Source organism: Ornithodoros turicata, chromosome 5 (assembly GCF_037126465.1).
Source record: "Ornithodoros turicata isolate Travis chromosome 5, ASM3712646v1, whole genome shotgun sequence".
Taxonomy (NCBI): Eukaryota; Metazoa; Arthropoda; class Arachnida; order Ixodida; family Argasidae; genus Ornithodoros; species Ornithodoros turicata.
The window spans coordinates 24,819,652-24,841,503 of record NC_088205.1 but is presented as its reverse complement, the minus strand read 5'-3'; the positions used below and the strand labels follow the sequence as shown (position 1 = coordinate 24,841,503).

At 45.9% G+C, this 21,852-nt stretch overlaps 2 protein-coding genes across 2 annotated transcripts; one reads left to right on the top strand and one right to left on the bottom strand.

Moving 5' to 3' along the window:
- Positions 1-457: 457 nt before the first annotated feature.
- Positions 458-2,760, top strand: LOC135395641 (uncharacterized). Its single transcript, XM_064626738.1, has 2 exons — positions 458-871; positions 1,283-2,760. Exon 2 carries the CDS (start codon positions 1,306-1,308, stop codon positions 2,758-2,760), a length of 1,455 nt encoding a protein of 484 aa, XP_064482808.1. The 5' UTR covers positions 458-871; positions 1,283-1,305.
- A 10,967-nt stretch (positions 2,761-13,727) lies between these two features.
- LOC135395403 (uncharacterized) lies at positions 13,728-15,342 on the bottom strand. The gene is made up of 6 exons (XM_064626623.1): positions 15,237-15,342; positions 15,090-15,143; positions 14,899-14,943; positions 14,511-14,537; positions 14,388-14,423; positions 13,728-14,008 (listed from the first exon to the last, which is right to left on the bottom strand). The coding sequence occupies exons 2-6, from the start codon at positions 15,134-15,136 to the stop codon at positions 13,783-13,785; spliced, it is 381 nt and encodes a 126-aa protein (XP_064482693.1). The 5' UTR covers positions 15,137-15,143; positions 15,237-15,342; the 3' UTR covers positions 13,728-13,782.
- Positions 15,343-21,852: the final 6,510 nt, after the last annotated feature.

Genomic DNA, 21,852 nt, shown 5'->3' with positions numbered 1-21,852 from the left:
GACATTCCAGAGCTCGGACATTTCGGTGCACGGATATCTCGGTGCAAAGTCGTTTCGCCGTGTATCCGCTTTAGGCGCAACTGCGTGTGTCCGTGGGCAGTGAGAGGGGCGCGGTTACACGGTCGAATACGGACTACTTCATTAACCCCATACACCCCGATAGTTCGCCCTCGGCCGACTTCTCTCAGTGTCATTTAATGTAATCTTTGCTAGGCGGCATTCTTTCGCGTGTTTTCGCTTTTGTTTGCGAGAGTTAAAACCACCTGCCTCTGTGGGATTGGTGTCCGTCTCCTTAGAGCTACACGGGGACTAACTATAGTCCAACTTCGGAGTCACGTGGTTACGAGATTCGGTTCCTGTCAACGGCAGAGGCCCATCCATTCCTATCATTCTTTTTTATTTCCTTTTTTTTTTTGGGGGGGGGGGGTCGAAAAGACCTTTTGTCGTAGCGGCCAGCACACGTGTTCTGGTACAAATAGCTACGTTGGGACAGTTTGTTCCCCCACGAAAAAAGTAAAAGAATGCCACAGAAAGCATTGACCACGGACACTTGAAAATCCGGACAAAAAACGCAATGAGGGCGTTGAGTCACCTTAAACGCTTTCAGGTTGCTGTAAGTGGAATCTCCTTTACATGCTTCTTTGTCCTGGGTTTTCGTGCTTTGATGTATTCTAAACTTTCATGTGGGGCTACTGTTCCGCTGACTCTGACCCCGGCCGTCGGGTTACTGACCCTGTTTGTTCTCGGAAATGTGGTGGAAGGAAATGAGCTATTCTTGCATCCGTCGGTATATATTTGGGGTTAGCAAATGTTTCTGGACAGTTAGAGTCTTGGAGCACCGAGAGACATCGTTTCATCTCCAGTCCAACTGGTAAGCATGATGTTTTATGATATCGTTCTATTTTGTGATTATCGAATTCCTTGGCACGTAATGTTAATGGTTGATGTAACGGTGTTGACATTCACATCACCGGGAGGTAGAATTCTTACCTTACTTCGAAGGGTGTAGAGCAGAAGCTAGACTTTGCATATGAAGTACACGACACCCAAAATGAGCTATACGTTGTTTTATCGTTCTGTTAAGTTTACTTCCACTACGGTTCAACCCAATTCAGTTCAAGTATTTATTTTAACGGCGCCTGTGAACTACCAACGGGATTATACAGCAAATTTATTAACATGACCACGATGATTTACAATGCACTGCTATTTGAGACACTTATAATGTTCGCTTCCTGTTCGCTTCATGTTTTATTCAGTAGTACCTTTCACGCATTTTCAGATTTCTGACCCGTGTTTCCAAGCATGGAAATTTTAGAGTCCAACAAAGGAGGTGACAAACTGTGCGTGGGTGGTTACCTGTATACGAAACACAAGCCAGTGGCCTCGGGGACCCGCTGGCGCTGTGTCAGGCGGCGCACTGGTTGCAAAGGAGCTGTGGTGTGCAGTGGAGAGGGTGGAGACGATTGCAGGGTGAGCGCATCTCACGACCATCCACCCGACAGCGGCGCCGTCAACATTGCCAAGGCTCGGTGCAGGATGAAGAACATGGCGATGTCATCGACAGAACGGCCAGCTGCAATTGTTGCTCAAGCCACCGTGTGCCTTACTGCTGGGGAGAAGACATTGCTCATATGCGAAGACAGCCTGAAGCGATGTGTTCGTGCTCAGAGGTCTTCGATTTATCCACCTCAACCAGCGTCCCTCCGTGAGCTTATAATCGATGGTGACTGGGCATTGACGAGTGGCTCCACCCCAGAACGTTTCTTGATCTATGACAACGGACCCGACGCGGAGAACCGACTCGTTGTGTTCGCGGCAGTAAGTGGGCTCAGGCTTTTAAGTGAGAGCACGTTATGGTTCATGGACGGGAACTTCGATGTTGCCCCGAAGCTATTCAAACAGCTTTATTTCATTTTAGCTCCTCTTGGAGACAGCGCTGTATCAGTTGTGTACGCTTTCATGACGTCAAAAACGCAGGAAGCGTATGAGGAACTTTTTCAAGCCGTCGTCGATGCGTGCAGTGCCCAGGGTATGATGCCCTCACCAGATGTTGTCATCACGGACTTCGAAAAAGGCGCCATGAACGCAGTGAAGGCCATCTTGGGTGAAGAAGTACAAACAAGAGGCTGCTTCTTTCACTTATGTCAAAGTACGTACTCAAAGATCCAGCAACTGGGACTGGCTTCGAGGTATCAAGACGACGAGGATTTTCGTCACTTTATCGGCATGCTGGATGGCCTGGCCTTCCTTCCCCTTGATGACGTTGAGGCAGGGATGAACTTCGTGAAGGCCGTCGCTCCAGAAGGGGTGGAAGCTGTTATCGCATACTTTGATGAGACGTACGTGAACGGGACATACCGACACGTTGGAAGACTAGACGAAAACCCCCGGATTCGTCGCACACCACCTCGGTTTCCACCGGAAGTGTGGAACGTCCATGAAGCTACATTGGAAGGTGGCGCCAGGACGAACAACCACTCAGAGGCATGGAATAGAAGATTCAGCAGTCTGGTAGGCCATTCCCACCCCACAGTATGGCGAGCAATAGCCACACTGCGCCTGGAGCACTCAGCGGTAGAAGGAAAGATGACGCAGTCACTAGCCGGCGCTCCACCCGCAAAGAGGCAAAGGACCACCACCCTACAGTTGCAGGAAAGGCTTCGACGTCTCTGCCAAGATTTTGTAGACGACAGGAGGACTCTGGAAAGCTTTCTGAGGGGTGTGGGACACGCTGTGCGTTTGCGTGCTCGCACATAAGTCGCGTGCTTCTAAGTTTCGGACATGACTTGTTGTCGCACAATAAATGAGCGAGTTCGAAGTTTTTGGCACTGAGTTTGAATGTAGTCTTTTTTTACTAATTTTTATTTCGTTATACACTGTCGCTGGAAATCAAATTCACGAAAAATGCATCGTATGGCTCTGCCGTACAACTTTCTATTCACAACAGGCACAAATTTTCATTAATTAAAATAGTCAATTACGGTAACTCATAAATGACTGCTCTGGCACTGAATAACAAGTTGTGGCCGTCATTAGTTTTGATGGGAAAGCACTTGCCCGCGAAGCCTCATGTGCACGGTTTCGGTTTCGAATTTGCCTACCAGACGTCATGGGTACGTCAGAGTGACGTTCCCCTGATAGAGGTCTATTACAAGCGAATTCGGAATCATTCCTTGTCTTTCCCATAAGTATAAGTGCGCAATAACGCTTCTCTCGACCACCCGGAAGTACTTTTATTTTAATTTTTTCGTCAATTAATTAAGTATCAAGCATCGTTAAGCTATTTTACTTAATGAAATAAGGGTGAATTGTCAATGAGGAAATCTTTCTTTACACTGCTTACGGAGCAAGCACGCGAAGCTTTGGACTCGGGACCATTTTTTCCGCCCTCTCCGCCTGGGACCATTTCTTCCGGGACCACTTTTTCCGGGACCATTTCTTCCGGGACCATTTCTTCCGGGACTATTTTTTCCGGGACCATTTCTTCCGGAACCCGAAGAACGGTGATGGCAACGACTGAGGGGAACGGCAGTGATGTTTATTCTCATAACATGGTTAGTCAGTTGCCGTCGGTTGCTGCCCCTCATGACGTTCTCAATGACCCTACGTCGTCGAGATATCTTTCCTCTCGGAGGCTATGTCTGAGAAACTCTAATACCAGAGCAGGGAAAATACGCGGCACGCAAATGTGATGTTAATGCTATCACACCGACAGTTTGCTCAACGTTCTTTTTTTTTGTTTGCTTGTTTTTCTTCTTTTTCTATTTTTGAAAGGGCCACATAGCGTGATGTAGGCCATACGCTGCTATATTCCATGCTTTGATCGAGTTTTCCAGCGTTGCAGTTGCGTCTGAATTTTCGATTTCGGCGTATGAGCCGGAAATCATATTATATGTGTGGGCTTGTGGAATGAACGCAAGCAATACAACAATCGTGCACTGATTGTTGGTTTCAAATTGTGTGGTCCTTGACTTAGCATTATTGATGCAATTGTTCTAAGCCAATGACGACACCGTTCCTTACGTGAAGCCAGACTAAGATTGCGGTTTCCAAAGAGCTAATATACAGTGTAGATGGGTAGAAATCCAGCGAACCGGTAGAGATGTAGGAAGGGAGTTGCCTCAGGACAGAAGCCGCCGATATTTCGAACAGAGACTGTTCTTCTTCTGGGCACCGTCCTCATCATTGGCATGGTATTTAAAGGGTTAGGTGTGACGTGTTTAAAGGTTCATGCGAATTGTGGGTCAACAGCCCGGAGGGAAGAAAGGTCCGTACGGGTTTTTACGGCGGGAGTGAATGGCTGCTTTGTTAGAGTGTGGAGGGGATTATGTGAACGTAGTGATCTAGGCTACAGACCGGTTGCAGAAAAATGGAAGGTTCACGAACACGTGGACGAAACGGGACAACAGGCAAGAATTCGCAAGCATAGCGAAAGATAAGGAGGTTAGTGGTTACGTGGGGAAAATTCCAAAACGAGCAAATTTTTTTTTTTTTTAATATATATTTGTAATGCCACAACTTTGTATTACAAATATATATTTAAAAAAAAAAAAAATTGCTCGTTTTGGAATTTTCCCCACGTAACCACTAACCTCCTTATCTTTCGCTATGCTTGCGAATTCTTGCCTGTTGTCCCGTTTCGTCCACGTGTTCGTGAACCTTCCATTTTTCTGCAACCGGTCTGTAGCCTAGATCACTACGTTCACATAATCCCCTCCACACTCTAACAAAGCAGCCATTCACTCCCGCCGTAAAAACCCGTACGGACCTTTCTTCCCTCCGGGCTGTTGACCCACAATTCGCATGAACCTTTAAACACGTCACACCTAACCCTTTAAATACCATGCCAATGATGAGGACGGTGCCCAGAAGAAGAACAGTCTCTGTTCGAAATATCGGCGGCTTCTGTCCTGAGGCAACTCCCTTCCTAATATACAGTGTGTGTGCTGATAAACTTAACCCACATGTAACTCGTTGTCTACTTACCTGAGCAACTTCCAGTGGCGCACGGTGGCGTATTTATGCGTGCGAAAGCTATACGAAAAAAATCCTGGAAACCATACTCAACGTAAACAAATAAACAGAGCGCGAAACGCCGGCTTCCATGCATTAGAATAGGGCAGCATGGCGGTCTCAGGTGAGTTGTGTGCGCAGACATGTACAAAATACTACGCAAACGTATTTAAAATACTTTGTGTAAAAAGTATTTAAAATGGAGTACAAAATACTCAAAACTGAAAGTAATTTGAGTAGAGTACTAAATACTCTAAGAAGTATTTAAGATACTCTTTCAAGTACTTCAATATTAGCAGTAATTGAAGCGCGCACCGTGAACGTGGCCGTATAAGTGAAAGGAATAAACTTCATCCACCATACTTAAGGATATCTTTTATTCAATGTCTTAGTGTCAAGTAATATTTGATGGGCTTTGGTGAACTCAAATAAACTTTGCTGATATGTTCTGACAGAAACTTCGCAATCCCTCCTGTATGTCAGCACGGGTCTTTCAACTTCGGGTACGTGTTTATTGCTTTTGTGACCAAGGAAATAAATGCCGGGATTCTCTTGTACCTAATCCCCTGAATATTCACTCTGTAATATGAACAGGAACAGTTTTCTGACGAAGGGGTCGGGCTACTGACAAGTAAGCGGCGGAAGCTCCGCCTTCTTCGGGACAAAAGAGCTAAAAAATGTTGTCCCGAAGAAGGCGGAGCTTCCGCTGTAACGTAGACGTCCTCCCTAACTTTTATAATTTTTAAGTTTTAATAAACCCATTTTTTATTACTTCCCCTACTTTCGTCTTCTGTCTCCCATTTATTTCAATTATATATATATATATATATATATAAAGAGGGGGGGAAAGCCATTAAAAAATAGGTAAATGATGCTAGACGTGTTTGAAATTCAAACTTACAGTTAAGATGGCTTCCATGGCTGCACGTACAGAAACAGATACTCATTGAACGATGCGACAGCACCAGAGGACACGTGTTTCGCCGTGTTTGCGGCTCGTCGGCCCTGGGTAGCTGCGCATCGTTCGGGATTGGCAAACCAGGGGTCACTCAGCGAGCGATATACACCTGGGAGGGTGACCGAGCACTCCTCAATGCCACAGTGCAAGCCAGTGAATTATAAAGAGGGGGGAAAGCCATTAAAAAAATAGGTAAATGATGCTAGACGTGTTTGAAATTCAAACTTACAGTTAAGATGGCTTCCATGGCTGCACGTACAGAAACAGATACTCATTGAACGATGCGACAGCACCAGAGGACACGTGTTTCGCCGTGTTTGCGGCTCGTCGGCCCTGGGTAGCTGCGCATCGTTCGGGATTGGCAAACCAGGGGTCACTCAGCGAGCGATATACACCTGGGAGGGTGACCGAGCACTCCTCAATGCCACAGTGGAAGCCAGTGAATTATAAAGAGGGGGGGAAAGCCATTAAAAAAATAGGTAAATGATGCTAGACGTGTTTGAAATTCAAACTTACAGTTAAGATGGCTTCCATGGCTGCACGTACAGAAACAGATACTCATTGAACGATGCGACCGCACCAGAGGACACGTGTTTCGCCGTGTTTGCGGCTCGTCGGCCCTGGGTAGCTGCGCATCGTTCGGGATTGGCAAACCAGGGGTCATTCAGCGAGCGATATACACCTGGGAGGGTGACCGAGCACTCCTCAATGCCACAGTGCAAGCCAGTGAATTATAAAGAGGGGGGGAAAGCCATTAAAAAAATAGGTAAATGATGCTAGACGTGTTTGAAATTCAAACTTACAGTTAAGATGGCTTCCATGGCTGCACGTACAGAAACAGATACTCATTGAACGATGCGACAGCACCAGAGGACACGTGTTTCGCCGTGTTTGCGGCTCGTCGGCCCTGGGTAGCTGCGCATCGTTCGGGATTGGCAAACCAGGGGTCACTCAGCGAGCGATATACACCTGGGAGGGTGACCGAGCACTCCTCAATGCCACAGTGCAAGCCAGTGAATTATAAAGAGGGGGGAAAGCCATTAAAAAAATAGGTAAATGATGCTAGACGTGTTTGAAATTCAAACTTACAGTTAAGATGGCTTCCATGGCTGCACGTACAGAAACAGATACTCATTGAACGATGCGACAGCACCAGAGGACACGTGTTTCGCCGTGTTTGCGGCTCGTCGGCCCTGGGTAGCTGCGCATCGTTCGGGATTGGCAAACCAGGGGTCACTCAGCGAGCGATATACACCTGGGAGGGTGACCGAGCACTCCTCAATGCCACAGTGGAAGCCAGTGAATTATAAAGAGGGGGGGAAAGCCATTAAAAAAATAGGTAAATGATGCTAGACGTGTTTGAAATTCAAACTTACAGTTAAGATGGCTTCCATGGCTGCACGTACAGAAACAGATACTCATTGAACGATGCGACAGCACCAGAGGACACGTGTTTCGCCGTGTTTGCGGCTCGTCGGCCCTGGGTAGCTGCGCATCGTTCGGGATTGGCAAACCAGGGGTCACTCAGCGAGCGATATACACCTGGGAGGGTGACCGAGCACTCCTCAATGCCACAGTGCAAGCCAGTGAATTATATAGAGGGGGGGAAAGCCATTAAAAAAATAGGTAAATGATGCTAGACGTGTTTGAAATTCAAACTTACAGTTAAGATGGCTTCCATGGCTGCACGTACAGAAACAGATACTCATTGAACGATGCGACCGCACCAGAGGACACGTGTTTCGCCGTGTTTGCGGCTCGTCGGCCCTGGGTAGCTGCGCATCGTTCGGGATTGGCAAACCAGGGGTCATTCAGCGAGCGATATACACCTGGGAGGGTGACCGAGCACTCCTCAATGCCACAGTGCAAGCCAGTGAATTATAAAGAGGGGGGGAAAGCCATTAAAAAAATAGGTAAATGATGCTAGACGTGTTTGAAATTCAAACTTACAGTTAAGATGGCTTCCATGGCTGCACGTACAGAAACAGATACTCATTGAACGATGCGACAGCACCAGAGGACACGTGTTTCGCCGTGTTTGCGGCTCGTCGGCCCTGGGTAGCTGCGCATCGTTCGGGATTGGCAAACCAGGGGTCACTCAGCGAGCGATATACACCTGGGAGGGTGACCGAGCACTCCTCAATGCCACAGTGCAAGCCAGTGAATTATAAAGAGGGGGGGAAAGCCATTAAAAAAATAGGTAAATGATGCTAGACGTGTTTGAAATTCAAACTTACAGTTAAGATGGCTTCCATGGCTGCACGTACAGAAACAGATACTCATTGAACGATGCGACAGCACCAGAGGACACGTGTTTCGCCGTGTTTGCGGCTCGTCGGCCCTGGGTAGCTGCGCATCGTTCGGGATTGGCAAACCAGGGGTCACTCAGCGAGCGATATACACCTGGGAGGGTGACCGAGCACTCCTCAATGCCACAGTGCAAGCCAGTGAATTATAAAGAGGGGGGGAAAGCCATTAAAAAAATAGGTAAATGATGCTAGACGTGTTTGAAATTCAAACTTACAGTTAAGATGGCTTCCATGGCTGCACGTACAGAAACAGATACTCATTGAACGATGCGACAGCACCAGAGGACACGTGTTTCGCCGTGTTTGCGGCTCGTCGGCCCTGGGTAGCTGCGCATCGTTCGGGATTGGCAAACCAGGGGTCACTCAGCGAGCGATATACACCTGGGAGGGTGACCGAGCACTCCTCAATGCCACAGTGCAAGCCAGTGAATTATAAAGAGGGGGGGAAAGCCATTAAAAAAATAGGTAAATGATGCTAGACGTGTTTGAAATTCAAACTTACAGTTAAGATGGCTTCCATGGCTGCACGTACAGAAACAGATACTCATTGAACGATGCGACAGCACCAGAGGACACGTGTTTCGCCGTGTTTGCGGCTCGTCGGCCCTGGGTAGCTGCGCATCGTTCGGGATTGGCAGACCAGGGGTCACTCAGCGAGCGATATACATATATATATTTTATATATATTATATTATATTTCTGCGTGCAGCTATAGAAGCCATGTTAATCTGTAAGTTTGAATTACAAACACGTCTAGTATCATTTATTTGTTCCTTTAATGGCTTTTTTTCCTTGCATTATATATATATATATACTAAAAGAAGTATTTTAAATGCTTTAAAAACACTTGTCGCAAAAAGTATTGAGTAGAGTACGAAAATACCGCAAAAAAGCATTTAGTATACTATAGTTAGTTAGTAAATTAGTAGAATAAAGTAAACCTTGGAGCTTTCAGCAACCCACCATGGGTGCTACCTGTTCCATTGCAAGAGCTGTATAGCTATTACACACTCTGATTAAAATACTCATGCAGCAATCGAAACAAATCACAGCGGGATCCCTCACATACTCACAGGCACTCAATCAATAGTACGGGTAAACTATATTGCACACTGCAGATCTACAAAATACGGTGACAGCAGTTTACACTAAAATGGAGTTCGCACTTAGTGTTCACAATACGGTTCTGAGACCAGATTCACCCAAGAAGGCTACCAGCAGACGGATTGCCTTCCGTTGATTTCGCGGAGTATCCCAAGGACCCAATAGATGAGAGAGCTCCACTGGGCGATTCGTCATGCGTAAAATGCCGGCAAGGAGTGACTGTCTCTCTGATCTGAAGTGGCGGCACTCCAGCAAGACGTGTACCGCTGTCATCCAACAAATCACACTCGGGGCACAACGGAGACTCAACCAGACCCATCCTGTGCAGTAAAGAACGGCAGAACGGGACGCCAGCTCGGTTGCTTGCAGCGATCCGCTTCACCTCACAATGTGCATACGATGCCGCGTGGGACCCACCGCAATTTGCGCACTTTGGCTCCCTCCTAGCTGTGCAGTCCTGATAGGATTGAGGCCCCGAGCATATCCTGCAGCGCAAGTTACCTCTGCAATTCTTCGCTATATGTCCAAAGAGAGTGACGTCTGCACGGAACGTAAGCAGCACAGATGACAGTAACTCATGGCGGACCGTTCCGTCCTCGGATGCACAAAAGGCCTTCTGACGCTTGACAAAGATCACACCGTAGTCTTGTAAGTACTCTTGAAGCGCTGACTTTTCGTACAACAGCGGCACTCCTTTTATTTTCCCTTGATGCTTAAGGCCAGTTCCCACATATAGCGATTTGCTACACAGCGGTAAAAAACAGCGCTATGTTTTCCTTCTCGCGGTGCTATGAACTGCTACAAAACGGAGTCTGCCGAAGTTGAGCCCCGGTCAACTTTTTCAGTGCTATTTTAAGCGCTGTTCGACACTGACCAATCGGGAGCTTCTCTTGGCGATGACGTAGCGGCAGCTGTGTCGCTGTTTTGCTTCCGCATTTCACGGCGCGAAGGCAGCGAAGACGCGGAGACCACGTTGGGACCACGAAGCAAGCAAAAATGTCGAGTAATTTTCCATTTAACCGGTTAATCGACCTGGTACGGTCACACCGCTTTTTATATGACAAGGCATCTCCAAACTCCAAAGATACAATAATGAAAGACAACCGTTGGGCGGAGATCGGGCACGAACTGGGAGTAATGGCCAGTTCCCACATACAGCGACTTGCTTCTGAGCGCTTACATGCAGCGCTTGAAACGGAGCGCTGTTTTCCGCTGCCGTGTTCTCACTTGCAGCGCCCATTGGGCAAGGTCACGCGCCGTCTCATTGCTGAGCGGCACTCTGGGATCATCTTCCACCAGTTTATGTCCAGCCAGACCTCTAAGGTAGAGGGGACTCGACACAAAAACTCCCTCCCCCCCCCGCTGATCCTGGGTGACATACTTGTGCACACTGCAAAATGCGGACGCAAAAAAAAAAGTTAAAAAAGTGGAACGAAAATAATTTATTTGGACGTTCACATTACGATTACGTGTATAGGCTGACATGACCAGGGTTGTCTACCGGAAACGGAAACCGGAAACGAGAAACGGTAATTACCGAAATTGAACAGGAAACCAAAATGGAAACGGAAACAAAATTGATTTAGTTTCCACTACCAGAAACCGAAACGGAAACGAAATTCAAAAGTGGTAACGTTAACGGAAACCAAATTCGCAGGACGTTTCCCTCAGTGTTTTCGCGTTAATATGAAAATTATATGTATCCGCACTGTTCTTCCAATCATCATTCATTCATTCATGGACGCGAAAGTTTTGGATGACGTGTTATTTTTGTGCACGAGCCGATACTTTTGCAACTTAAAGGCATGTCTTTCCGCAACCTAGAAAGGCATCTACCTGCGGTGTGTAAGATTCGTTACTTTGCATTAAAGTCTTTAGTGTTTGTGTTTGGTGTGGCTATCCCTTTGTATACATTATGTAACTAGAATATCTGACATGAAAAAGCCAAAACCAGACAGTACGAGTTCCGGATGAAGAACAGAAACAAGTACCGAAATTACCTCGGAAACGGAAACGAAATTCTTAAAAGGAAACGGAAACAGAAACCGCTACCGAAAATGAAACGGAAATATAAACGGGAATGAAAAGCCGAGTTTTTCAGTTACCGGAAACGGAACCGGAAACAATAATATTTTCGGTAACACACCCTGGTAATGACTAATGAGGTGGTGTCACAAGATTGGAAGTATTTTGAAAAGCTAATAGTTTGAAAACTATTCAAGAGTGCTGCTTAGATAGACGCCATGAACTGCAAGAACTTTCGCGATCGTCGCACTGTCCCCCCCCCCCCCCCATATATATATGTTCCCCCATTATGTTCTCCTCGGATTTGCACGATTTGCGTGGGTCGGTCCGTGGCAGGTAGGGGGAGGGGGCTCGAGCCCCCCCTAGCCCCCCCGTGGCTACGCCACTGATGTCAAGTGCCCATCTACACCCGAGGAATGGCAGAAAGTTGCCCACGACTTTGGAGTAATCTGGAACTTCCCGAACTGTCTTGGAGCCATCGACGGGAAGCACGTTGTGACAGAGTGCCCTCCAAACAGTGGCTCTATGCATTACAACTACAAAGGATCCTTCAGCACTGTAAGATGAATATCCTGACAACTATATCTATGATATAGTTAAACAGTGGAAATGATAGTTAAGAAGCAAGTGAGCTGGTGATACAGATCCATACTGAAAAACCCCACGACCAGGAACACAAATAGTTGTGTGTGTTCATCTTGTTTGATTTCTCTCAATAAATTTACTTATCAACTTATCACTTGATTTCTCTAGCCTCAAGATTTCCAAATATGGGAATAATATGCACAAAACTTCTGTGAAATGTACAACAAACATGCAAAACACAGTAAAATATGCTTTGGAACATGTTTTTTCTTTTTTTGTGTGTGTGGCTGCGACATTTTCTGAGGTTACTGGTCTCGTAACACGAACAAAAAAGTATTATACGGTAGGCTCGGTGCAGGAATGTTGTATGATGTTCTATTGCATGAAGTGCCATAATTTTGTCGGTGACTCTATGGTTTACTAGTTTTTCCAAGTTCTGATGCCTGCCTTCACGAGACTTTTCTTTGAACTTGCAGGTGCTAATGGCCATATGCGATGCACACTATCGCTTTCTGTGCGTGGAGATAGGGAAACCTGGCAGCGAAAGTGACGGAGGCGTCTTTTCTAGAAGTGAGATGGGGACACGTTTTGAAAACCAGTTGATGAACCTCCCTCCACCAGAGCCGCTGAAGCACGGCCAACAACCTTTGCCGTATGTTTTAGTGGGAGATGAGGCCTTCCCCCTAAAGAAATATCTTCTGCGACCTTATCCACGTGCAGGTGGACTCGACTACCCGAAGAAGGTCTTTAACTACAGCTTGAGTCGAGCTAGAAGAGTTGTTGAAAATGCCTTCGGCATTCTTGCAAACCGGTGGAGAGTATTGAGAAGGCCTTTTAAAGCATCCCTTCAGAACACCAACACAGTAATTGCAGCTTGTGTGGCACAACACAACTTTTTAATGAGTGACGGACAAAGCAGGGCATCATATGCACCACCACACCTAATCGACAGAGAGGGTGACATGCACACTGTCACAGATGGAGAATGGAGGGCTGAGGGACAAGGACTGAACTGTGTGGGTACTCGTTTATACAGAATATTTTGTGACATATGGAAGTGTGCCGTGGCAGGAGAGGATTGTGAATAGGTCAGGTTGAATGGAGGAACTGCCACCATGTCCCCTTTTCTCTGTCCTCTGACATGAATATTCAAAAGGCTTCCTCCTAGCCACTAAAACCTAGCCAGTAAATCCACTGCAGCAAAGAACTTGAGGAGTGAGACACAAAAAAGAGAAAGAGAGAGAGAAAGAGAGAGAAACAAAGATGGCAATAGGCAAAACAAGAAAGTCAGAGACATCAGAGTCGCCACAGCGATAGCACCAGTGTCTAGATGTGAACAGTGAATACTTTGAAAAACTGATGTAGTTTCATGCTGCCTGCATCCATTGAATTTAAAGAAGGAAAAGTCTCAGTCCACCTTGAACGACGCTCACAAGACCCAGAAAGCATTCATGTGTGTCGTGTCTTTTCTTTAGTGCATATCCTCAAGCTCAAGGTTCTGCTGTGATGGCAGTAGATTATTAGTAAGCCTCTGCTTCATATATTTGTATATTGTCTTTCTGTTTAGTGTGCATTACTTTATTTTGGCTTCCACTGAACATCTCATTTAACTGTATATCTGCTGTCATACCCTGCGGCACGTGCAGCATGCAGCCACATGTGGGCAGACTCACGTTAAATGTGCTCCACTTATATTAATAAATTTTTATGCACAGCCTGTTTTTTGAATGACACACGTATATTACCTAGAAAATGTAAACAGTCCTTCCTTTTGTGTACATGTATTTAGTTTTCTGCGCAATCTTCCATTTCGGCGTCCAGAAGGTAGTTTTGCACCTTTGTCATGAACCGGAGAGCACGTGGTCGAGAGAGAATAAGTAAGCGTTCGGCCAACATCATACAAAAATAAAATATGTGATCTTTGCTGCTCAGTTCTCCTTTCCATTTGTTCAGGGAGTCCACGTTTTCCTCTATGCAGTCAATGATGTCGTCCCCACCAGTGCGCTTCCTCCTAAAAATAAACACAGAATTTTGATTCTCAGCAGTCAGTGTACAACACCATGGATGGCAGTTACACTGATGTTGATGATGATCAGAACTGAAGCAGTGTCGATCGTTTCACAAACATCTTCAAATATGTGAATGTCTACTTACGGAATATATGTCGTACATCATTGACCTGCATTTGCAAATCAACACCAGCAGGAATTTACATTTCTCATTCAAAATATATGTATCAGCTAAAAAGACATATATTCAATCTATACTTATTTACATACTTATATCTATGCTGTATTGGATGAGGCAGTTACGCAGAGGACGAACAAAACACAAGCCTATCACAATGCTGAGTTGTGCCCAGCTATACTGGTTGCATGCATTCCACTTACTTTTTGGGAGCTGCTGTCGGAGTGGGCACATGAGAGCTGCAACGAAAAAAGACCTGATCTGAAACCTGGAATGTGATGTGCAGACTACAAGCTGAGTAAATGTAATAGTTTATACCGACTTACCTATGCTGTGATGACTGCTCAAATATTCTGAAAAAATGCAACTACAATAAGAACAACAACAAAACTGCATCACAAGGAAGCTACTGCATTCATTTAATAGTAGTAATGCAGGGCTTTAAGTTGTGAGTGACCTGAGATCAAACAAATGTTCATACTACAAAATCCCACCTAACAGATGGATGGATCCCTTATTTTAGATGACGAGCTTTTCCCGACCTGATAGAGGTTACATGCAGTATGTACTGACATACCTCTCGTATACCAACACCGCTCTTCAACAGAAAACAATCCTGGTCCAGTGAGTGTTTGCCAGAACAAAGGTTTCACCACGTACAAATTATTCGTGTCCTGTGTCTTATTGTGTATGGAAAACTAACTTGATGTTTACCTGGTCGAAGTTGACTCTTCTGATGGCACAGTCAATGGGCTATGGCTGAAAAACATCAAGATGCAGTCACATGAGAAATTCTGAGATCACACATAAAGTTGTGGGACCTAAGAGCCTCATTTCTGAGCCACAATGGCTCTCTCTACGCAATTATTCGTTTCACAGTAGAAAATGTTGCACATGAAAGTCACCTTGTGGACGTGTCATCACCTCCTTCAAAATATGCTGAATGGACCATAGATTGGCTGTACAAAATATGAATTGGTATAAAATTATGCATATAAAGTTCTTGGTATAAAACTATTCCGCGAATGACCGTGCATAAAAAGCATACTCACATCAACCCCTCAACGCCAGAGCAGTTTTCCTCTATTGGGCTGGAGATGTCGGCTGCGGGAACGTTAGACAACGTCACACTGCAAGGAAACAAGTATCAATTCTTAATAACGACCACCTATATACTGAGGCACCGGTTTAAAGCAAACTGTGGAGTACACTTACAAGCTGCTGTCTCTACCTCCTAAAAAACTGTCGAGAGTCGTATAAAAGGCCCATTTCGAGTGCCTGACCTCAGCCGCCCCGCATGCACTCCTCTTTGAGTCCAGAATTTTTTTCTTTTCTGCTGCGTATTTGGCCTTCATCGTCTGAAATTTTTTTGCTGCCACAGCTCCTGGCAAACAGAATTGCAAACAAGACAAAACGAAATGCAGACTCCGAACAGCCGTAACGTCAGGAACGCTACTGAGAAGCGTAACAGGTTGCCTACACATTTGATGTGATAGACACCTCACAACTTTCTAATGTTACGATAAATTAGAAATGTGCAAACACATGCACAAGAACGTCCACACGAGAACATGCAATTCTGGCAAAACTCACCTGACAGTTCCTAAAATTGGGGGAACAACAACAACAACAACAACAACAACTAAATCATGACTATGGCCTGGGGTGATTCACCGCTTGAGAGCAGTACCCTACCCCATTACACGAGAAGCATGAGATGTGAGATATGAAAATGAAGTTATGTGCAAGTCCAACTCGAACTCCCGTCGTCTGGTTGCGCAACGCTATACGTCGCACAAAAGGAAAAAGCACATGAAAGAAGCGCCAATGGTCCTTGAGATGCAGGGGTGGACCCTACAGCGTCTGGAGCAAGCCGGTAGCCAAGAGGAACTCCAAGAACATCAGAAGTCCTCGACGGTGTTGGACATGGCTCTGACATGGGCCAAGAATTGCAGCCAGGTTGAACGTCTGCCGGCTAGCACCACTCAGCTGAGCACAGAGTTGCCGCCTCTCCGTTTCGTAGAGCTTACATTCTATTAGGACGTGCTCAATGTTCGCTTCAACGCCACATTTGGAGCATAGGCAGCTGTCACAGTATCCGATTCGGCACTTGAATTGGGGAGTGAAGGCAACGTTGAGACGAAGCCTGTGCAGGAGGGACGTGAAACAGCGTGGTAAACGGTCAGGAACTGAGAAGGACATAGTGGGATCCACAGAATACATGAGAGACCTGTCAGTGATGTCCCGACTCCACTGCTGGCGAGCTAGTGGCTGAATGAGCTCATTCAGAAGTGATCTCCTGTCTCCTCTTGATAACACCGTTGGTACAACAGCCGGAGACTGTTGGGCAGCCGTTGCCGCTCTGTCGGCTTCGTTTCCGCTCAAACCACAGTGACCCGGGACCCACTGCAGGGATATATGATGACCGTGATCGCTTAGAAGCTGAACCTGATGGAGGATATCAGTGACAACTGGGGCGAGCGATCCACGTATTCCCATGTTGGCTATGCATTGAAGAGGGGGGGGGAGGGGGGAGAAAATTGGGGGAGGGAAAGCATTATCCCAGCGAAAGTCGGACGTGATAATCCGTGCCTGTTCTATCTCTTTCTGCGATGTCGGGGAGGGCTGCGTTTCCAACCTCCTTTCGTCGGACTGACAAAGACTGCGCTGAAAAATTGATCGTGCGCTATCCTGTGCGACCTCCGTAGAGCATGATGTTCGGCTATTTTTCCGACTGGATAGCTCCTGAATATCCCTTTCAGTTATCATTAACTTGACTAAATTAAACACGCTCTTCACATTGGTGGGGTAAAAAAGTGACCTTTACTAGGCAAATTTTTTACTTGAGCTCGCAAAAATTGACATAATTAAACTTACGTTACACGACATCCACATGAGGAGGTGGCAAAAACCCAGTAGGAACAAATGCCATTGACCGCATGACTCTAGGTGGTGTAGTTTTTTTATTATAATTCAATGACACGTTTTCTGGGACACCCTGTATACCGGGTGTTTCAGTTAAATCCCCGGGCTAAATAATTCGCGAACCGGTGCACCAATCAAATAACTTTCTTTTTTACAAGTATCTGTCCAATACCGCCTACAAGATGCGGACCGCGTGAATGAGCGGGAGCCGCTCATTATTTAAATAAAAATTCAAATGAATTTCGTGAAAAAAGCCAACTTCTAAAGCAGGGCGCCGTCGGCATTAAAATGGCTACTACCCCTTATGGGACCTTCAGTGGACACCTTTTAGAGAAAAATCTGCCACCGAAGCGGGTCAGTTCTTGCAGTAATTAATTGGTTCGGTTTACGTATTTTTGTCGCGGCTGGTCGCGGCGAAGCGCAAAAGGACGTAATTCATTGGTGTAATCCATTGGTGTAAGGACGTAATTCATTAGTGGATCAGGGAGTGGAAGAGCGTCCTTTTGGGCTTCACCGCGACCAGCCGCGCCAAAAATATGTAAACCGAAACCAATTTATTACTGCAACAAATGACCCGCTTCGGTTGCAGATTTTTCTCTAAAAGGTATCTACTGAAGGTCCCAGAAGGGGTAGTACCCATTTTAACGCCGACGGCGCCCTGCTTTAGAAGTTGGCTCTTTTCACGAAACTCATTTGAATTTTTATTTAAATAATGAGCGGCTCCCGCTCATTCACGCAGTCCGCATCTTGTAGGCGGTATTGGACAGATACTTGTAAAAAAGAAAGTTATTTGATTGGTGCACCGGTTCGCGAATTATTTAGGCGGAGTATTTAACTGAAACACACGGTATACATATACAGGGTGTTTCATTAAACTCGAACCCCCACCTTAAAAAAATAACGGCTCATTGCATCACAACGTAACCAACTGCATAGTATTACTAGTAGCCTAAAGTGCTTCAGAGTAGTTTTGTATCGCAATTAATTAATTAATTAGTGGAAATTAATTTTATAACTTTCTAGTTTGTTGGATTACAACGAAGATGTCAATTGTGAAGTTGTAGGCGCTGCCATGAGAAAACGAATCGAGTGGCTTGCAACACTCGATCTCTGACGACTCGTTTTTTCCCGAGTATACAGAAATGGGCCCGAACTTCCAAAACTTGGACGGAGCATCTTTCCGTCGCGTCAAAAGAGCGCTCCATCGCGGAGCCCTCTCCTGTCCACTTGACAAACAAGGAGATATGCGATCCATTCGACCTACACTCTTATCTATCACCCTTGCATGGTGCCGTATCTGCTAGACTATCAAGGCACGCTGACCATGACAACGCGGCGCTTTGTCTTTTTATTGTTTATTTGATTTCCTCCTCTTTTTCGTTCTTTGGCCGTGAAGCAACTCAAAGTATGCGACAAGGAAGGTTATCTTTCCACGGAAGCACCTTGAACCTGTAGCATGTGTTTAGAAAAAGAAAGAAAAAAAAGCAAGCAAGCCAGAAAACACAAGGAAGAGCTGTCGCGGGTGGCATTTGTTCAGACGCTCTTTTAACGTTTACGCATTTACTCATTTACAGCCACTCTCTGTAAAATGGTTTGTGGCACAAGCAATGATTTATTCCAGCGAAGGGCCAGCGGGTAAGATGCTTCCCCATAGTGCTGCACAGGGAAAACAGAAAAGAGCAAGATAAAAGTAATTGCCTCTTTTTGGTGCAACTTATTTTAATGACAACTTAATTTAAGACAGAACAACGTGAGTCTGCATTTCGCACATGTATTCCAACATAACAGAAACACTATTATGGACATTCAGAGCAGGTGCTCGAAGAGATCGCCGCGCGTCATCACACAAAATCGTCATCTCCTGATTGTGTTCTCGATCGCCCTCCGCAACATGTCCTCGGGGATTTTACGGCAAACTTGAGTGATATTCGCCTTGAGGGCCTCAGGTGTTGTTGTTTCCTCGACGTACACGCGGTCCTTCACATATCCCCATAAGAACAAATCCAGAGGCGTAAGGTCCGGGGACCTGGCAGGCCATGGCACTGGTCCGAGCCTTCCCACCCACTGGTTAGGAAATGCGTGGTCGAGATACGCGCGAGCTGGGCTGGAGCTGTGTGCGAGAGCGCCATCGTGCTGAAACCACAGCTGGCCATATCGCGCGAGTGGGAGGTTGGCGTAGAACTCTTCCACGGGTCCTGGAGAACCTTGTTTAGGTATCTGTCCGCGGTCAATGTCCCATCAAGGAAAACGGGTCCAATGTGGGTCCCGCCGCAAATGCCGCACCAGACGTTGAGGGACCATTTGTATTGATGATGGGACTTGCGAAGCCAATGATGATTGGTGGTACTCCAATAATGAGCGTTGTGCATATTCACCTGGCCGTCCCGGGAGAAGTTTGCCTCGTTCGTCCATATGACGTTACTCAAAAACTGCGGGTTCTGACCGACAGTGCGCAAAAGCCAGTTGGCATAGTACAACCGGTTTTTGAAGTCTCCTTGCTGCAACTGTTGATGCAGTTGAACGTGGTAAGGATGGAGGCAGGCCTCTTTTGCTACCCTCCACACCGTCGACAATGGAACGCTACTCTGACTGCTGGCCTCGCGGATGCTGGCTAAAGGGTGTGCCTCAAAGAACGTCAGGATGTTGGTTCGAACGTCGTCTGAAGGTGTCGATGACCTACAACGCTTTCGGGAAAACTTGCCAAATTCTTTTAGCGTCTCGTACTGACGAACAATCGTCGCAGGGCTTGGTCTCCTGCCGGGACGCCACATCTGAAAAATCTTCACTGCCTTTTCCTTATTGCTCTGTGCAGCACCTAAGACAAGCACCATATCAGCTCTTTCTTCGTTGGAATAGGGCATTATTTGACCCGCAGAGCACCCAACAAGGAGTGCGTGTACGGAGACGAAAGTGAACAAAGGATCAATACATTGCTTCGGTTGAAAGATAACATTCCTTGTCCCATACTTTCAGTTGCATCACGGCGAAAGAAGAAAAAACAGGAGGGAATCAAAACAATAAGAAGACAAAGCGCCGCGTTGTCATCGTCACTGCTCCCCCTGATCGTCTAGCAGATACGGCACCATGGAAGGATGATAGATAAGAGTATACGTGGAATGGATCGCATATCTCGTTCTTCGTCAAGTGGACCTGGGAGGGCGCTGCGATCGAGCTCTTTTGGCGTGACGGAAACATGCTCCATCAAAGTTTCGGAAGTCCGGGCACATTTCTGCAGACCCAGGAAAGAACGAGTCGTTCGAGCTCGAGTGTCGCAAGCCACTGGATTCGTTTTCTCATCGCAGCGCCTACAATTTCACAACTGACATATTCGTTATAATCCTCGTAACTACAAAGTTATAAAATGAATTTCCACTAATTAATTAATTAATTGCGGTACACAAATACTCTGAAACACTTTAGGCTACTGATAATAGTATGCGGTTGGTTTCGTTCTGATGCTATGAGCCGTTATTTTTTTAAGGCGGGGTTCGAGTTAAATGACAACCCTGTACATACAGGGTGTCCACGCTAAGTGTGAACAGATTTTTTAAAAATATATCAATCACTTTTTCCGAGATGAAATCAATTGCAATATAGCATATGCTGTAGGGCACTCCCTAGGGGGGCATTAACAGACTCCTGGGGCAATGACTTAATTAACTTTCAATAATTAACTTTTTAATTATAAAAGCTACGAAGTTGCTCCAATGCGAACATCTGATCTCTTCGGTCACCAGATACCAAAACCGTTTTCAGAACAAAAATCCGTTCGGTAGATCTTCCAAAAAAAATCGTGAAGGAACGCCATTTTTTTCTATATTCGGTTTATTGCGCATCTTCAAAGAAGCGGCTTTCCTTTACCCCCAGTGTGAGAGAGTGAAAGAGCACAGTGCCGCCTCATGCGTCGAAGGTTAGCTTTAACTTGCGGAAACAAAACAAAAACACAAATCTATCGGGTGACCTTATCGCGACTGCCCTTATCTTGGGCTGCATTTTCCGTTTTCTTTTAATCTTATTCCAGGACGCAAGAGACGATAGTGTGCTCTTTCATCCTCTCGTATTGGGGGCGAAGGAAAGACGCGTCTCTAGAGATTTGCAATGAATAAAATAAAGAAAAAAATGGCGTTCCTTCACAAATTTTTTGCGGACGATCTATCGAACGGATTTTTGTTCTGAAAACTGCTTTGATATTTGGTGACCGAAGAGATCAGATGTTCTCATTGAAGCAACTTCGTAGCTTTTATAATTAAAAAGTTAATTATTGAAAGTTAATTAAGACATTGCCTTGCATTCTCTTAATGCCCCCCTAGGGAGTGCCCTTCAGCATATGCTATATTGCAGTTGATTTCATCTCGGAAAAAGTGATTGATATATTTTTAAAAAATCTGTTCACACTAAGCGTGGACACCCTGTATACTGTATTAAAATACAGTGCTTCAATGGAGAGATCTTCACGCCATGCAGTCATCTCCACAATAAACAGCTCTTGTGGCATCTGTTACAAATTCCCATCTATTCCCTTCATTCGCTGTTACTAGGACCGCTGCTATAAAAACGCAACTCTCCTCCAATGGAACGCACGTGGCTTGCGCAGTAAGCTCCCTGACTTGAAATTGTTTTTATTGAAGTACCAGACCCCCATATTGGCCATCAGCGAAGCCTATGTCAAAGATGACTTTCGACTTAGCGGATACCACATAGTGCGATCAGGAGGTGCGGCCTCGTCCAGAACAATATTGTGCG